The following is an 18,413-nucleotide window of genomic DNA, read 5'->3' on the forward strand; positions in this document are numbered from 1 at the left end:
GGTAGATCAGGGTGCCTCTGAGGGTGGTGTTCGGGTTGGTGTGGATCTGGAAATGCAGGTGTTCGGCGCTGGTCAGGGTGTTGTCGGTGCTGGTCGTGAGACGGATGGTGTTCCTGTGGATGATGGCGATGCCTCCTCCCATCTGGTTGGCGTTTCGGTCCCTCCGGACGATCTTGTAGCCCTCTGGGATAGCGATGGCGATGTCGGGAGCTGAAGAGGCGTTCATCCAGGTCTCCGTGAGGAAGGCAACGTCAGGAGCTGTGGCGTCTAGAAGGTTCCAGAGTTCGATGGCGTGTCTGTGGACGGAGCGGGTGTTGAGCAGGATGCACTTGAGGTGGGTGCTGCTGGTGTTCGACTTGGCGGGTGCTGGTGCGAGGCTGGTCCGGATGCAGGAGAACTTGCAGGCGTGGCAGCTGAAAGGTCCGTGGGTACGTCGTGGAGTGGCTTGATGGCATTCTGGGAGTCGGCCGGTGTTGAGTGCGGTGAGGGAGGCGGCAGAGTACGTCAGGCGGGTCGGTCGGGGTCTTCGGGGGCCAGGGGTCCTGGCGCTGGACGCGATCCGGTCGCGGACGGGCGTAGACGGGCTTACCTTTGGCGCGCCTTCGGCGCACAATCGGCGCGCCCGCTGCGCATGACCGCTGCGCGTTCGCACGGTCGCCATTTAAAGGCGAAGTGCGCGGGTGGGCGGAGCAGCTGGGAGGCGGGAGCGGGGAGGGAACAGAAGAGAAAAGGGGCGGGGCTAATGGCGGTGGCGGGAAGCGGGAGCGGGGAGGGGGGGCGGCGAGGTAGGCGGGCAAACAGGAAGGAGACAAGCACAAATGCACAAATGGAGGGCAAAACACGAAGAAGAAACGGTACAAAAATACAGGCAACAATGCAGGTCAAAACGGAGGCAAAACAGTTAACAAACGATCATACGGCATACAAAGAAACAAGCACAAATTTCGGTCAAAAAACCGGCGAAACCAAAGGGGAGCGCTCAAGGCGGCAGCGAGGCCGGCGCTGAGGCAGAGGCAGGCACTGGGGCACACGCAGTAGCTGGTGGCCGTGCGGCGCGGGGGTGTCCCACAAGTCATATGTCAGTCATTAACGTCTCTAATATTCTGTGCATGCTTTCCTCTAGTTGGTCAATCCCCCTACCAAAACAGAGTAAAAACGCAAATAGATTGAGCCCATGTCCACTGATTGAGATCAAACATACGCCCAATGAAACTATCTAAATCCTTCATATTCAAGGAGAGTAAGCCCATCATACCCACTCAAATAGAGAACACCTAAATCTGCTCAAGTAGAGAAGACCCAAGCTCAAACAGATAACAAATTAACCCACTTACAGAAACCCATACCAACCAGATGAATTAATACCCTCTTAAATCCATCACACCCATATGCACACTAAAGATTAAGGGCCATATGTATCATTGAAATTCGCATTCGCAAAGGCCGAAATTCGCAGAATTTCGGCCTTTGCGAATCCACAACCACAAACCGTTGACTCTTGCCACACCACACAATCACACAATGGGCAATTAATCCAAAAGTATAAATGTTTATTTTTCAATATTTCATGAAGCTTTAAAAAAAAAAAACAGATACGAGCAATTTAGCTCTTAATAAAAACACAAAATATCAATGCACTGTTTCGCAATCTTCTCCTCCAAGTTATTCGAAATACTCTTTTTTTTTTATTTAAAAAAAACCATTTCATAACATAATACTGTGCAACAAGAACAAATTATCATGGGCAAACATTTTTATCAAAAATCATATTTATACAAGAATAAACATAAAATCATCAAGTATATTGTCCAACATAAAAAGGACAATGAAATATTGAAAAATAAACATTTATACTTTTGGATTAATTGGCCATTGTGTGATTGTGTGGTGTGGCAAGAGTCAACAGTTTGTGAATCGATATATGTGGTATGATTATGTCCCAAAGGGAGTACTTTCTTAAGACTGCAGTCATTTTGAAAAGAGCCACGTCCAGGTCTAAAGTGCCCCTTGGAGAGTGAGATGTGTAGCATAGGATTTGAGAGAGAGAAACCTCCGAGATGTTGTGCCAACTTCTTCTCCATTCAGGAGGTGTCTGACTTTTTCCAGTGGAATACCCCATTAAAAGAAAATGGAATAAGAAAATGATCTGAAAAGACCATCAGAAGTGGCGACCTTTAGGTTAGTGATAATTGAAAAAATCAAGTCCAGAGTATGTCCTGCCTTATGTGTGAGAGATTGGACTAGTTGTACAACGTTCATACCAGCCAAGGTGTCGGTGAGGTGGGCAGCAAAGGAACGACTCGGATCGTCAACATGAACGATAAAATCATCAAGGATGGTGAAATTGGTATATTTCAAAGAGGGTTGAGCAGTGGTATCAAACAGTTGAAAGAAACCGCTATTGGTTCAATCAGGTGGTTTATATAATTCCCATACTGCCATTAATAAATTAAACCAAGGCCCACTCTGACATCGAGCCCATTTCAATGGCCTAATTTCTCTTTAACCCCCTACACTCTTTCTTAATATAGCCAAATCATATTCACTCAATACGCCCACTCCATTAGATGAAACCCATTGCCACTCATATAGATTACAGTTTTGCTTTTTCTTTGCGTTGAAATAACTAAGACTTTTTCTGATGCAAAGGAAGTTACAAATAAATTCCAGTATTACCTTCCACAATTAATTTGTCCTGTATCCGTAGCTTTGACTTCCAAAGACATGAGAGCTCAATGTTGATAATACAGTTTTGTAAGAGAAGACGTAGTAAGAAGCAGATGTTTTCTGTACATATGTATTTGAAAGTTTTTTTCGACCTGTGAAATATTTGAAATGCATTATCTGGAATCTCCATTGCCATGCTATTCATGCTCAATTTATCTGGAGGAAAGTTTACATCACAGGAAATACGTGAAGCATAATCTGCGAAAACATAATTTTCTCTTGACTGTAATTAAAGTAATGTACTGAAATTACCAAAACAAGGTTATTTAGAATATATTCTTCGACACATAATCGCAGTTCCAATCCATGCTTAGTGGAAGTTAAATTGGAAGGGTACCCGACTTTGTTTTTGTTTCATGTCCTGTTCAGTTCATCTTTGCAAATGGTCTCATTAATGCCCGATGGTATGGGAACTAATTCCTGGACATTTATACGATTCCAGTTCTCTGCACCATCGAGTTTGTACAAATGCATGTTTCTTTTAGATCTTCTTTTTACTTAACAAGCACAATTTTTCGTTTCAGGTCCCATGGGAGTAGGACTGAATGAACTGAAGCGAAAGGTGTTAATCGGGAATACCCAGCATTACGGGGTAACAGTACCACGTAAGTACATTACAAAAAGCATTTGGTTAAACAAACGTGAAATAATATCAAGGTTCCTTTTTGACATGAAGACACAATGTTGTCACCAACTTTGTGATAAGTTGAAATGTGTGAATGTAAATCAAATCGTCCATAGATAATCTAATTTTATTTGTTTATATCTTATTTCTTTTCTTTTTGTGTCAGGCTAGTGCAACTTGGCTGACACTACGGTGCACTAAAAGTGGGTTAGATTAAGCGAGTGAAGGAGATTTATGCAAAGGAAATATGAAGGAAAATTCGTGCCAGAGTTCTTTTAGGTTTGTGCGGAAAGTTTTTGCCTGCAGTTCCTCTATCAGATTGACAGAGTATTTTACTTTGTTGCCCTGACTGAGTAACCACACTCCAACTTTAGAGTTGTCCACTGCTCCTGTAGACCTCTCCTACATTGGCAGGAACCTCTGTCACTGCGGCTTCAATCAGTGCATGGAAAGTGTATCGTACAGCTCCATCGCCATGATGGAGCTGGCTGTACCACACACTTAAAATGTTTTTGTTTTTCAAAAATAAAATCCCAAAGCGGGATTTTCATTTTGGAAAGGAGAAAAAAAGCAATCACCGCATCGACATGGGAGTATTCTTCCATTGTGTGTGTGGGGGCGGGGTGGTAATTGAAATGTTTTTACTTTCACTTTCCTTCTCTTTTTAGATGGCGATAAGTGATAGTAAAAACTTGACATTTGTTCACTCACTCTAAATAGTGCAGGTAAAAAAACGGAAAAAGCTTCTGAAGGCTATTACTCCATCGGGTCGGTCGTTGGAGGTGTATGTCAGTGGTAAAGACAGAGTAGTGTCCACCACTGACATACTGAGAATCCGCCAGACTCTACATGAGTTGAGCGTACCTTCAGTATGACAAAAGGGTACTCTCTCGAAGTTGCAACCCCTTTCACCGCATTCTAAATCAGGCCCTTTGCTTCTTCAGGGACTTCCTGCATTGTACATACGTTTTATGTGTAAGTTAAAGGAAGAGAGTTCCAGAGGGCTGAGGCTTAAACAAAGCCTAGTTTGCCACCAAAATGTTTGCGTCATTCCATATGTATGGAAAGTCTGTGGTAGGCGACCTCAGACATTTGCATGTAACCCTATAGCTATAGTATGTTGTACATGTTGTCAAATGTCATATTAGTTCTAATGCCCAAATTGCTCAAGTCCTCAAGATTATATTTTAGTCACCTGGTCACTCGCCTGCTTGATGTAATCCTCAGACCATTTTACATGTGGTTGAGATGTGATGCCAGAAACTAATCGGGATCTCTATTAACTGCCAAAGCTGGACCCTTCCATGGCCTCCACGGATAACAGTGGTATCTCCCATGATCCTGCTTGTGCCGTAACCATCTACATGAACTAGAAAATCATTTTGCGAAACATAGCTACTAAACTATTGCATATATATTTAGTTGCAGAAATTGCATTCACCTCTTTGATTGCGACTGAGGATAACTGAAGGATGGTGGTCAATTAAGAAATCGATGTAAACGTATTTAGGCAGTAGACTGTCACCTTACTCCAAATAGCCTTCAACAAACTAGCTGAAACGAGTCTTTATCACACCAGCAACCTGAAAAATGAAAACCTATAATTAAGCTAATGCCAGAAAATCACTACGACCTACCTTCCCCAGGCTAAATGTGACCTGTTATGAGGAGTAATTTATTTGAGCACCCCCCCCCCAAAAAAAAAAGAAATTAACCCAACACAGAGGCATCTGCATGTGCCGTGGGGCATTGTTATTGGGGTTTACTAATGGAACATAGGGACCCTAAAGGTCCCCTTATAAAATGAGAAATTGCCAGTGAAATCAATAATGCCAGCCTCTTTTCACCCAATAGTGCCTCAGTGTTTACAAGTATTGCACCAGAAGGCTCACCTTGCTTTTTTCACCTGAAGGCTCCATCTCTCTGAGTGAAACACCCCATAGCCCCTGCGGATCTCCAAAACTTCTCTCTAGCCGCTAAACCTATGATTATCTCTATGTTGCTCCTCCTTTAGAACCTGAGCAGATATTAGTTCTCTTTCAGATACCCTGTCATGATGATTTTCTCACTTACCTGTACACTATTCATTCACGTGGTCCAGTACAGTAGCACGTTTGTAGCCATTAATATACGCTCAGTAGGGTAGGATAGGATAGGATGTACATTTGTATAGCGCGAATTGCTGCCCGGAGGCGTCCAAGCGCTAAGAGAACCGAGTACCTACAACAGGCTTAGAGGGGAATTAGGGATGAGATTATCTAGATTGAGTGAAATAAATGGGTCTTTAATTGTCTGCGGAAGGTTGAGAGGTTAGAATTAGCTCTAAGGTACAGTGGGAGGGCGTTCCAGGCTCTAGCACCGTTGAAGGAGAAGGTCCTGCCTCCGGATCTAGATCTTTTTATTTTGGGGGTTTTTGCAAGAAATATTTGACTGGAGCGGAGGCTTCTGTTGGGCACATAATGGGTAATTAAGTCTTGGGTAATTTTTGGGCCAGTGTTCCAGAAGGCCTGGTGCGCGGTGCACATGGCTTTAAACAGGACCCTCTGTCGCACCGGTAGCCAGTGGAGGGTAGTCAGGCCTGCTCTCACTGACTGTCTGCGGGGAAGGTCTAATAGAATGCGTGCTGCGCAGTTTTGAACTATCTGGAGCCTTCTGAGGGTGGATTCGGGGGCACCAAGATAAAGTATGTTGTTGAAATCGAGTCGCGATTGAATTAAGCCTTGTATGGCAGTTTGTTTGGCCTCCCAGGGAAGGAGGGGGAGGATTCTTTTCAACATTTTCATGATGCCAAAACAGGTGGCCGAGAGTTTTGTGGACTGCGTGTTAAAGGACAGGGATCTGTCAAGCCAAACTCCAAGGCTTTTGATACTGTTTTTGGGAGTAGGTGGGGGGCCCAGACTGGGTGGCCATAAAGAGGGGGGAATGCTGGGGTCTGGGGAGCCCAGGATCATCAGCTCCGTTTTGTCCCCATTCAGTTTTAACGAAGAAAGGGACATCCAGGTCTTCACTTCCTCGAGACACTCTCTGAGCCCGCCTGGAGCCGATGGAGTGGCTTCCTGAGTCATGGAGACCACCAGCTGCGTATCGTCCGCGTAGGAAATGATCTTAATCCCATACGGACGGACGACGTCAGCCAGTGGCCTCATGTACAAATTAAAAAGTGCAGGGCTTAGAGATGATCCCTGAGGGACTCCACAATTCAAAGGTCTGCTGGCAGAGACAGAGTCGTCTTCAAACACACAGAAAGATCTGTCTTGGAGGAAAGATTTGAACCAGGACAAGGCTTTGTCTTCAATCCCAACCTGGGACATGCGATATAGCAGAGTGTTATGGCTAACCGTGTCAAAGGCCGCGCTGAGATCAAGGAGGATCACTGCCACTGATCCTCCTTGATCCAAGATCTTTCGCGCTTCCTCAGTGACCATAAGGAGTGCGGTCTCGGTCCCATGCTTGGGTCTGAAGCCCGTCTGGGTCGGGTCCAGTAGTTGGTGATCTTCCAGAAAAGTGATTAGCTGTTTATTGATATATTTTTCCAGAATCTTGCTGATCCATGGGAGCAGGGATATGGGGCGATAATTACTCAGATCATTAGGGTCCAAGTTGGGCTTCTTCACTAGAGCTCTGACCATAGCCTGCTTCCAGGCAGTCGGGACCACACTGGATGAAATGGAGGCGTTTAGGATGTCCTTAATTATGGGCAGAGTGATTTGAGATGCTGCCATTATTATGTCTGGGGGTGCTGGGTCGTTGGGGGAACCGGATTTACTGCAGTAAAGCAAAACTTTAGTGAGATTTACTTCATTATATGCAAAAGTATGCATATAGGTTTTAAAAGGTCGAGTTCTAAATCTATTCTCATATCATACTATTTGTATACTTTTGCACAAACGTTAATTTGCCTCTGAGAGGGTAAGGCTCACAAATCGTATTTCCTTAAGCGTGCATCCGTGGTAGTTCAGTTTTTGTAATGATCTAAAATGCAAGTGTAAATGTTGCATTATTTCAAATCAATTTTACTTAGAAAAGAGAAGTATAAGAAACAAACAATGAAGCACACTGAATCATTATGTTTAAGAACACTTATTGTCATTGATGCTTATGCTATAGAGGTGGTATTACCAGAACAAAGAAGGTACCCTCTACTGATATAATTTTAGGTCTGGAACAAGAGGGAAATCAGAACCATAAATACAATACACACATCCCCCTCAACCTGTGTTTCTTCCACTATGCCTGTAAACTGCTTTATGCTCTGACCCAGAAAACTCTACAATATGCATAAATATTCAAAACATTTTTTGATTATTTTTTCTATTTCAACTTTTTATTACCACCAATAAATGCATAAATCACAAGTCCACTGTTTGACATATATTTTCATATGCAGCTCTAGCTGAACATCTCCGAAGAAACTCCTATACATAGAAAATTATTTTGTCCCTCCATGTAGGATGGGGCACTCAATTTTATACGTACAGGAGTATGTTGTGATGTGTTCAGCTAGAGCTGTTTGTGAAAATAGATCAAATAGTATGTGAAACTACTGTGAACATGTGATGTGTGCATTTATTGTTGCTAATAGTTGAATTATAAAAAATATTTTTAAAAGTTTTATAAATAAGTATGCATTTTGTGTAGAGCTTTCTGGGTCAGGACATAAAGCACTTTACAGGCATAGTGGAAGAAATACAGGTCCAGTGAGATATTTATATTGTACTTATAGAGGTGGTGTCGACAGCAGCTGGATGTCTTGTTTGTGTTAGGCTCTATGAGTTGATCAGAAGAGATGTCATTGGTTAGATCAGTGATTCATGGTAAAGTAGATGTGTCCTAGTTGGTAATGGAATGTTAAAGGGCTTAGTGAGAAAGGCAAGTTAACACTGTTATACCTATAGGTTAGATTTGGTAGCCGGTGGAAATGTGGGATCAAGGAATTGGTCACAGGCAGACAACTAAAAGCGCTCAATGTGAGCACGAAAATAGGGTGCAAACTGATGAATAGCTAAAATATCACTGACCAGTAGACTTTGAATTGGATTTACCTTTTTTAGGTCTCGCCTCCACACAGCACGAGCAATCTGGTTAGAGAAGACCTATTGTGGTCTTACCATGAATTTACAATGGACTTGGCACTTGCCCTTTGCTTGGCTTTATTTTGCATCTCATTTGCTTGCTTCCTAACCAATGACTTTCCTTATCCATCCTGTTCAATTTTGTGTTTGTCCTCCTCTTGCAGCATAAGCTCTATACCATCCATTGATTCGGCGGCCTTGTATCCTACTTCCACTTACTTTTTGGGACCTTCTGTTTTAGTTTTGCTAAGGCACTCCAGGAGAGTGCATGTATTTTCTATCGCTCTCCCTCCAGCGCGTTTCCCCACACCATCTCCTTTCTTACTCCGTGTTGCATTCTCGCACGTGAGCTTCTCCCCCAAGCACTTACGTTGTACCGCATTAGGAGCTGCTCCTCTCCCTCATGCCCCATTATCTCCCCCTTTCGCCCCACACGTGGTCTTCTAATACATTTTTTAAAATTATCTGAAAGAACCAACCAGCAAATTGCTGCCACACTTTCACCTTAGAAAATCACTTTATTGCCTACTTATATTTTACTTTTTAAAAAAATTTTTTACTCCATCTCTGATCCGTAAAAAAAAATCTTGCTGCATTTTGTAGTCCAGCAAATCCAAAATTAGACATGAATAGGTCGCACAAATTACGCTGTGACGGCATCTTTGTACCTATTTTTCCTTTTGGCCATGCTACACAGAGTCCAGCATCAATAAAAGCCATTGGCAAAGTCAATATGTCCAAAAGGTGTGACCTGTTGGCCTTGCAAATGCTTGTTTGGATATGGTAAGTAGCTGGATTCTGCAGAATTGATTGGTTTGTTGAAGTGTGAGGAAAGATTGCAAATGGCTTAGACAAGAGGGAGGGAGGTGGTCAAGCAAACTGGCATGCATGGAGCACTTTTAGTGTTATAGCTCCGATCATATTTAACTCTCACTTCACACTTTGTGTCTGTGAAATTTACAACACTTAGACATCTTCACTGCACTATTTATCTCTACTTTGAAGACGTCGCAGGCCGGTCTCTTCCTCTGATATTTACAATCTAACAAGCTGTTGAGAAGGCCCTTTATTGCAACGCAATAGGTCTTGCATTTGCGAGAGTTTAAGCTATTAGTATTTTAAATGACAATGCCTTTTATGTATGTTTTAAAATCCAAAACATAAATAAAAGGAATTGTCATTTACAATGCCAATAGCTCAAACTCGTGTGAATGCGAGACCTATTGCATTGTAAATGTTTGTTCCTCTTGCAAATGAGAAATGTCTGATGAGGAAAAATATGCACCATCCCCCAAAATGAGTGCCAGTGGGTCCCACCGGTTCAAATTGAGCACTGTATAGAGTACAATTATGAGCTGATGGTGTTACTAGTCCTTACCTCATAAGCGCAGAATAATAGGAGGGCGTTTGAAATAAGGGTTCAATATTACTTTGAAATATGACGCAACATGTAATCCAGTCAGTTTGTAATTTATTGATCTTAAAGTAGGTGGAGCTGAGCAGTAACGTACACAACCACTGATCCAGACGCAGATCCCTGGGGTGGAACCGCATTCCATTGAGCCACAAAGTCAGACAAGCACCCTCTATGTCGATAGAGGCTTGACCATTTTGACCTCCGCTGCATACTTTGCATTGGCGACTCTTAGAAATGTGCGTTTAATTCTAGCTGTTCGGTTTTATCTGCAAAGCTATTTGCCTCCACTACATTACCCAAAAGAAAAATTGAACAGTGTTGAATATTCACGAAGCAAATCGTTGTGCTAACTAGTCATTCCCAATAAAAGCATACTTTATGCCAAGCCATCTACTGTTCTGAATGAGTCTGGAATCCCTAACCGGGTCCTGAGTCATCTGGCTTCTAGACGGCCAACTTTCTGTTAAAACTCAAAAAAATAACTTTCACCTGTTCTCTCTCTCGTACACACACACACACACTCACACTCACGATATAAACCGGACACATTTTCATATTTAAGGTTATACGACTAACAGAATATTTTCCTTGAGAAAATACTTTGGCCACTTCAAAAAAATGGTTGTTCCTGCAGATTGCTTCCCCTTCCAGCGGCACGCGGCAGAAGGTTCCATCTTACCCTCTGCTTGTGGCGAAACGTCCGCTCGACCTCCATTTGACACTTATCTTTCCTTATCCTTTTCTTCAGGCATATTTAAAAACAAATGTTCATACGGAGGATAAAAAGCACTTTTTTTGTTTTTGTGAACACGTCAAACTGTTTAAACCGTCAGGCTAATGGTTGATCCGCTCAAGGGCCCTTGGAAGCAAGTAGATGCTGCACTTTAACTGGGATTCATGACTCTGGCATAAACATCATTTATTTTGAGTTTGACGCAGGCATATGATATGTAAGCACAGGGAATTGTGCTCAAAGTTTTTCTTTAGAGCATGGAAGTTAAAACTCGTATAGTTTTAAGAAGTCCAAGTGGAAACACTTGGAGCTACTGCACATTTTGTGTAAACAAAGCAAAGTAACCATTATTTAAAATGTATAATTATCAATCGATGACACTCAAAGAATATATTTTCTTTCCATTATTTCATTCTAGGCCACGTTGCATGAATTCAACTCCCCCCAAAAAGAAATGACAATAAGATGCACCCCCGGGTGCGGCTACCCACTTCCTGGACTCCTTGGAAGAATATTTGGTTCCGCGGGCCCTAGGCTTCCCTAAGTTTCTATTGGTCGGCGACCTAAACATTCACATGGATGTTCCTGACTCCCCTGAAGCCCACAGGCTTGGTGAAATCCTTGAGCTTGCTCAGCTCAAGCAATGGGTGACTGCCCCGACGCATACGGGTGGCCACCTGCTTGATCTGGTATGCTCCAATTTCCCCATCCAGTCTGTGGCGGTTGAAAAAACAACCTGGTCTGACCATGATCTGGTCAGATTCAAGTGGGAGACTATGGAGCTTAGACCCCCGCCATCTATCTGTCACTCCCAAAAAATCAATTTGCCTGCGTTTAGACAGGCTCTGGCTAAAACTCGCCCAAAAGCTAAGACGCTTCTGGTCGATGCGGTCGACGAATTTAATGAGTGGGTACAGCAGGCGGCTTCCGCCGCCACTAAGCAGACCACGGTGGCCAGATCCAGACGCTCCCCATCCCAACCTTGGTTTTCCCCAGAATTGAGGGAACTGAAACTGGGGTGTAAAAAGCTTGAACGAGCGTGGAGATGTGCTTACAGCCCCGAGGCTAAATCCACTCTACGGCTTGCCCAAAAAGATTACTACGCAGCCATTAAGGTTGCTAAGGGGAACTACTATGCTGGGCGCATCGCCAGGGCAGATAACAATGGCAGAGAGATCTTTGCCATTGTTAAAAGCTTTGTGGCACCCATCGCTGAGGCTGTTTCCCATCCACCCTCGATGCAATGGTGCGAGGAGTTGTCCTCCTTTTTTATTACCAAAATAACGATGATCCAGCAAGACCTTTTAGCAGCTCTTTCTGCCGACTGCTCTGCAGCTGACCCTTGTCCCTCCCTATGTCCTAGTTCCGGACAGCAGTTTACGAACTTTGTGCGGATTGTAGAGGACGTTACTCTCCCTCTACTTCAGTCCTTGAAATCTGGTTCTCCAGCCGATCCGTGCCCAGCCCGGGTGCTTTCAGAGGTGGCAGAAATTGTCTGCTCTGAGATCACGCAGATAGTGAACCTCTCACTGGCTACGGGCGAGGTTCCTCTTGTTTGGAAACAGGCCAAGCTTCTGCCGCTTCTGAAGAAACCAGGACTGGACTGGACGGCCCCAGGGTATTATCGACCTATCTCCCTCCTACCGGCACTCACGAAAATCTGTGAGAAGGTGGCATTCCAACAATTAGAGAGCTTTATTGAAACTTCCAATGCCCTCCACCCGGCTCAATCGGGCTTTAGGGCCGCATACAGCACCGAGACGGCCCTGTTGGAGATGAGCGAGTCCATTCGGGACTGTTTAGACGGAGGCGGCAGAGCGGTCCTAATCCTATTGGACCTCTCTGCCGCGTTCGATACCGTCCCCCATGGACTTCTCCTTGGCCGGCTGGCCGACATAGGCATTGGAGGGGTTGTGCTAGACTGGCTGTCCTCCTTCCTTTCTGATAGGACTCAGCAGGTCTGGTTGCCTCCCCATGCCTCTGAGCCCAAACCTCTGCTTACAGGTGTCCCGCAGGGATCCACCCTTAGCCCCTTACTGTTCAACATCTACATCACCCCCCTGGTTTATCTAGCGGAACAGTTCGGGGCTAAGATCATAGGGTATGCAGATGATACCCAACTGCTGTTCACCTGGCCAGATGATAATTTGGACACATCTACAGTCCATCTATGTTTGTCCTCTGTATTTCGCTGGCTAACGAAGGCCCAGTTGAAGTGCAACGAGGACAAATCTGAAGTGCTTTTTTATGGTTCTTTTCCCCCCTCGTTTATGAGCACTCTTTGGCCTCCTGACATTCCCAGCCCGAAAGAGATGGGGAGACCTGCAAAAAATCTTGGCATTTGGTTCGCAGAGGACCTTAAATTCGAACACCACATAAAAAAACTTACTGGTACCTGTTTTGCCACATTAAAAATGCTCCGCAAATTCTTTCCCCTGCTCCCAAGAGATGCCAGGGAATCTGTTGCTCGGGCACTCATACTGGCCAGGTTGGACTATGCAAATGCATTGTTCAGTGGCATCCCCTCTTATCTAGTAAAACGACTGCAAATTATCCAGAACGCGGCTGTCCGTCTACTATTTAACATCCCCAGATGGAAGAGCGTGCGCGCTGAGATGCGCACTCTCCACTGGCTTCCTGTTGCACAGCGCATCTTGTTTAAATCTCTGGTACTGGCGTTTCGTGCTACCCATAATCTGGGTCCCCAGTATTTGAGAAAAAGATTCATCAGTTATGCCCCTGCACGCACCCTAAGATCCTCCACTCTGTTTAAACTGACCCTTCCCCGTTTTAAACGTGCCAGACTTGGCGGCCAGTCGATCTCTGTGGTTGTGGCTCGCGCCTGGAATGCTCTTCCTTTTCACCTGCGCTCCACACCTACAGTAGCTGCCTTCAAAAAAACATCTGAAAACACATCTATTTAATAGTGTAAACTAAGGTTCTTTCCTGTGCTCTGTTGTCTGCTTTTCTCTTTTTTCCCGCGCCAGGATACTCTCCAGTAACGGAGCGCGTTATAAAATGGTTTATACTTATACTTATACTTTATCTCACTTTTTTGTAATCATTCGGTAGCAACGTTTAATGCTTTAAAAGTTAAATCGAAGCCAGGACGATTTCATAATTTCTAGATATCTGATTACTGCATTCGGAAATTTCGGAAAGCAGGGATTTCCAGCAAATTGTGGAGTATAATATACTGGCATAAGACAATCCATGTTTTTGTAACGATGATTCTCGGTCAGTGTAGAACTGATCCTGATGGTTGGTGGAGAATGTAATGTAGGTAAATGCACACACCAAGGCAGGGTGAAAGATGTGTGTGATCCTCGATTGTCTGATGGGGGTAGGGGCAAGTTATGCACTCCCACAAGGGTAATAAACAAGTGCCTTGTTACGTAAATTCAGCTTTAGTGAGAAGACCACCTGGGCTTTATTCCTGGTGGGTCTGGCAGAAAGCAACTTCTTTTCCTCAGAGAAAATAAATGCATATAATCTAAGTTGATTCCTACCAGACTATGTTTCCGGCTTAGGCAATCCAGAGCACACAGTCAGTGGCTTTTTTAGTAGGAAAGTCTCTTGAGCAGTGCTTAAGTTGAGTTGGGGGTGGCCACCTGCATTCATTTTTAGGAACCGGACATTATTTTTCCTCATCAGAAATTGACCACAAATGGGAAAGAAAGAGAAAGATGGAAAAACTGCCACAAAGGGAAAAAGCAGAGGCCTGCAAGAGTGAAATATAGGGACAGCAGTGCCTGGTAGTGGATTAAAGAGGCATGAGGTGAAGTCAAAAGCACGCAGCCTTGTGCACTGATTTTTAATAGCACCACTGGAACAGAGCTTTTGTCGCCAACACATTCTTTTACAAATTTAGCACTGTCTTGTCTTTTCTTTCAACAATATACCCATCAAATCGAACTAGGTCTCACATGGTTCAGCTCTCCATGACGTTTAAGGGGGGCATATGGAACAGACCGCCTCTGGATACATTTATTTATTTATTTGTGGAGTGTTTGGTGGGGACAAGCTGCAAAGAGCTTGGTTTGGTCATTAGCATCAAAAAACGAAGGTATGCGACTACTAGTAGGTGCAGAAGGTCCATTGGTGTATTTTGTATTGCTCCAACATTTTAATGGTATGAAAAGACAGCAAGAGCAATCCTTCATTCCTACGTTCCTGGGCAATGTAATCAGGAGGATGATAGTGGGATTCCTATGAAGTAACTAAAAATAGAGCTTAAGCAAAGGGGCACATTAATTAAAACCACTGGCCATTGTACATCCATAAAGTGTTTTCTCAGTAATAAGAACACACTTATGTATTGGATAATTGTGCATTGACTGACCGTGAAACAGCCTTAAGTGGAAACAATATTCTTTATATTTTGCTAACTGTAGGTAATCCTCCATACATACAGTGAACATCATAGTTATTCAAATGATGGTATAAGCGCCACAACTGCAGTGTGGTGAAGGCCTAATGATCAAGTGTTGAGAAAGTGCAAATGGGGAATATACAATATAATAAAAATACCCATTTTGGCTGCCAAAAATTAGAGTAAAAAATGTCAATGTGCTGTTTTAATACGCATTCATCAAGGAACTACAGCTCTGTGGGTCTTCTGTTTGTCACATAAACAGAGTAGGAGTAGGAAAGGATCGACATGTGTCTTTGTGCCAAGTGCCTGCAGTGGGAATGTAAGCATTAATCTGTACACAAAACATTCACAAGAGACTTGTGGTCCTGTTTAGAACCAGATGAACTAAGAGAAAGCATGGATTGGATCATTCATGGAGTTAAAGGGCATTCACCATGTCATCCCTAATATCCATTGATAAACGGCTGTTGGGTACGCCCTTTCAAGTAACTGAGACTCCTACTCGTCCAAGCGAGAAGTGGTAAAAGTTCATTGAATGAATAATGTCTTACTCCATTTTAAAAAGTGAAAAGAGTCCTAATGATCAAGTGGTCGTTTACTATGTCCTACAAGAGAAAAATGATCTAGTCATAATTTGTGGGGCTCTTGTTGGGGACCCTCCACATACTCGAAGTGTTTCCACCCGTTTGCCACTCCCATCCACTTGATTAAATTGAGAAATATACTTAATCCTTTCCTGTTTTGCAAATTACCATCAATTAATTCTTTTTAAAATCTATTTTTAGCGCTTTCACTTATGCACAACAATAATCCAGCATTCTAAATCAACATCACAGTATTCACTTACATCGTAGTCCAACCTCTGTCATCATAGCTGATCAACCCCCTCCCAGTGTTAGATTATTTACATGACCAATCCTTTTTCTTTCTTTGTGGAATTACCAGAGAATGCCTCAACTCTCCCACTATCACTATGTTTCTCCTAGCCTTGTAACTAACTCGCTTCCCATTGTGGTAGGTTCTACCATATCCATTTTGTCATCCCCTGTCGCTGTCTGTGTGTGTTGTGTACTAGTGACTGTGCTCTGCCTCTGTGTCCCTGGGCACTAAGTAGCCTCCTCTGCTTCCAGAGGTACTTCCAGTATCGCCACCCAGGTTTATAAGACTTCCATCACTGTATCATGGTTTCTAGTCTGTCTGATATGTGTCTCCTCTGCCAATGCCCAATGCTGTTCCCCTTCTCCTCAATATTATCGAGGGACCACCGCAAGCTGTTTGAACGTACAGTGTATTTTCCCCCTCTGGGTTTCTTAATTATGTCCAGAAGACAGTGTCTCGGGTGTATTCCTGCTCAAATCAATTTACCACCCATCAATTAATTATTCTATTCAACATGTTGTGGTGCTCACTGGGTTCACGTTGTTCATCCTGTCCCCCCAACAGTGGCATAACAGAAAATGATGGGGCACTCCTGCAGAATGTGATGAGGCCCCTGAGTCTCTTATATCACACTCATATTTATTGGCCATGCACTGAATGGGCCCCTGCAGGTTTGAGGCATGCATTATATCCCTTTGACCCAACATGGATGGGATGAGAATAGTCTCATGATAGGAGAAAAGTGGGTGATTTTGAAGAAGCTCCCTAATAATATAAGTAGCCGCACATTTCTTACTTTCCTTTCAAAATCACAGAACAGAAAATATTTGTAAGTGTTTAAATGGTCCTGCTGCCATTGTGGAACTGCCTAGAAAAATCATTTCCTGATTGCCCTTGGTGTTTCAAGGTTGTATGTGTTTTATAAGCCCTTTCGAAATACTGTAAAAGTTATCTTTTGTCTTGGTCCAAGAGTCTGCCAATGGTTTCTCTGTCTCCATGAGTCGAAGATTACTTGGGTTACATTACTTTAAATATATAAAGTGCTGCTATTGCCACAGACGTGGCCTCTGACAGTTTAGTTAGAACTGAACTGCAGAGTAATATGAGGCGTCACTCATTTATCTTATGTGTAGAGCAATGTTCTTTAAGTGCACTTCTGTTGGTGTCAATTCTTTTTATTTATTTTGCAAACAGAAACGTATATTATATATCGGACATTTTTCATGCAATGTTCCATTTATCACATAACAGCAATCATACAGCAGCAACACAGACTGGATGAATCTGTATAATGCCAACATGAAACCTCTAACTGGTATTTTGATTAAGCATAATACACAAATCAGTGGCGTAGTCTCGGGGGGAGCACTTTTTGAGGGTCGGCGGGTGTTGTGTCGAGTCACGACTACCACCATTCCCGGGCCCGAGAACAAGTAGTCTGTTTGATAACCCCCCACTCCCTTGGGAACAGGTCATCCGGCACCGCCCCTACACTTACATGCACCAGGACGGCAAACTTAGGGGCTGCCCCGGGTGGCAACACTTCTAGCTACGCCACCGCCACAAACATATCAGGTTTGATGGAAAAAAGATCTGCAATAAGTATCAACCCAACAATACCAATCAACAATTCACATTTAGCTATAAGTGATCCAGTTATTGAACCTTGCTGATTCTAGTTTTTACACGATTCTGCTACATGCTGCCACTCACCCTCCTTTATGGCATCTGCCATGCAGAATAGCTGATCCGGATTCACTAATGCCTAGAGAAGGAGATTAAGTCCTATATCTCTGCTACAAGAAGTCGGTGCCCCTCGTTCCACGTTGCTCACCCTCACTTCTGTGTCAATTTGAACAGTGAATCATAGTGTGTGTGTATTGTCCTTTTTTTTTGTTTAAGAAATTTTTTATTAAGCATTAAAAAGTAATACATAAAACATGTCATGAGAAGTTAGAAAAAAAAGTACATATGAATATAATATTAACCGACATCAATTCAGAGTAATTTATATAAGGAAAAGAAGAGGGGAAAGAAATAGAGAAAGGAAAGAAGGAAAGAGAAAGAAAGAAGAAAGATGAAGAGAAGGAAAGAGTAAAAGAGAGAGAGGGGAGAGAGGGAGGGCAAGCAGAGGGATCATGAGGGATTAATAGCACGCGGCAAGGGAGAAGGATTAGAGGAAAGATATGAAGTGAAGGGAAGCCATAACAGATCGGATTTAATTTTCAGAGGAACAGAGTTGGAGGAAGCAATAGAGATTCTGTGTTCATCACAAATGTAATTCCACCATGTGTGGACCGAGAGTTTTGAATTGTCTTTCCAACACGATAAAATAACTTTAAATGCAAGAGCAATAAATAGGTCTAACAATTTAGCAGAAGAGGGTGTAACAATATTAATATCTTCAGATAAAGAGCCTAAAAATATGCGTAAAAAAGATAACGGGGAGGAAAGAGATAACCTTTTCATACATATATTCCAAACATCAGTCCAAAAAGATAAAACAGGGGAACAGTCATAAAGTTGGTGTCGTAGAGTACCTGGAACCTTGGAACAAGACCAACATAAAGGAGAAGAGGTAGGAG

At 43.3% G+C, this 18,413-nt stretch overlaps 1 protein-coding gene across 2 annotated transcripts in view; it reads left to right on the forward strand.

Annotated features, from left to right (window-relative positions):
• The window catches only part of MPP7 (MAGUK p55 scaffold protein 7), a 985,108-nt gene that overhangs the window by 900,150 nt on the left and 66,545 nt on the right, over positions 1 to 18,413 (forward strand). For both annotated transcript variants that reach the window (XM_086941601.1, XM_086941600.1), the window contains one exon: positions 3,252 to 3,332. In XM_086941601.1, coding sequence (XP_086797727.1) covers positions 3,252 to 3,332 — 81 coding nt within the window. The remainder of the gene's footprint in view (positions 1 to 3,251; positions 3,333 to 18,413) is intronic.

Source organism: Lissotriton vulgaris, chromosome 10 (genome assembly GCF_964263255.1).
Source record: "Lissotriton vulgaris chromosome 10, aLisVul1.2, whole genome shotgun sequence".
NCBI classification, from domain to species: Eukaryota; Metazoa; Chordata; class Amphibia; order Caudata; family Salamandridae; genus Lissotriton; species Lissotriton vulgaris.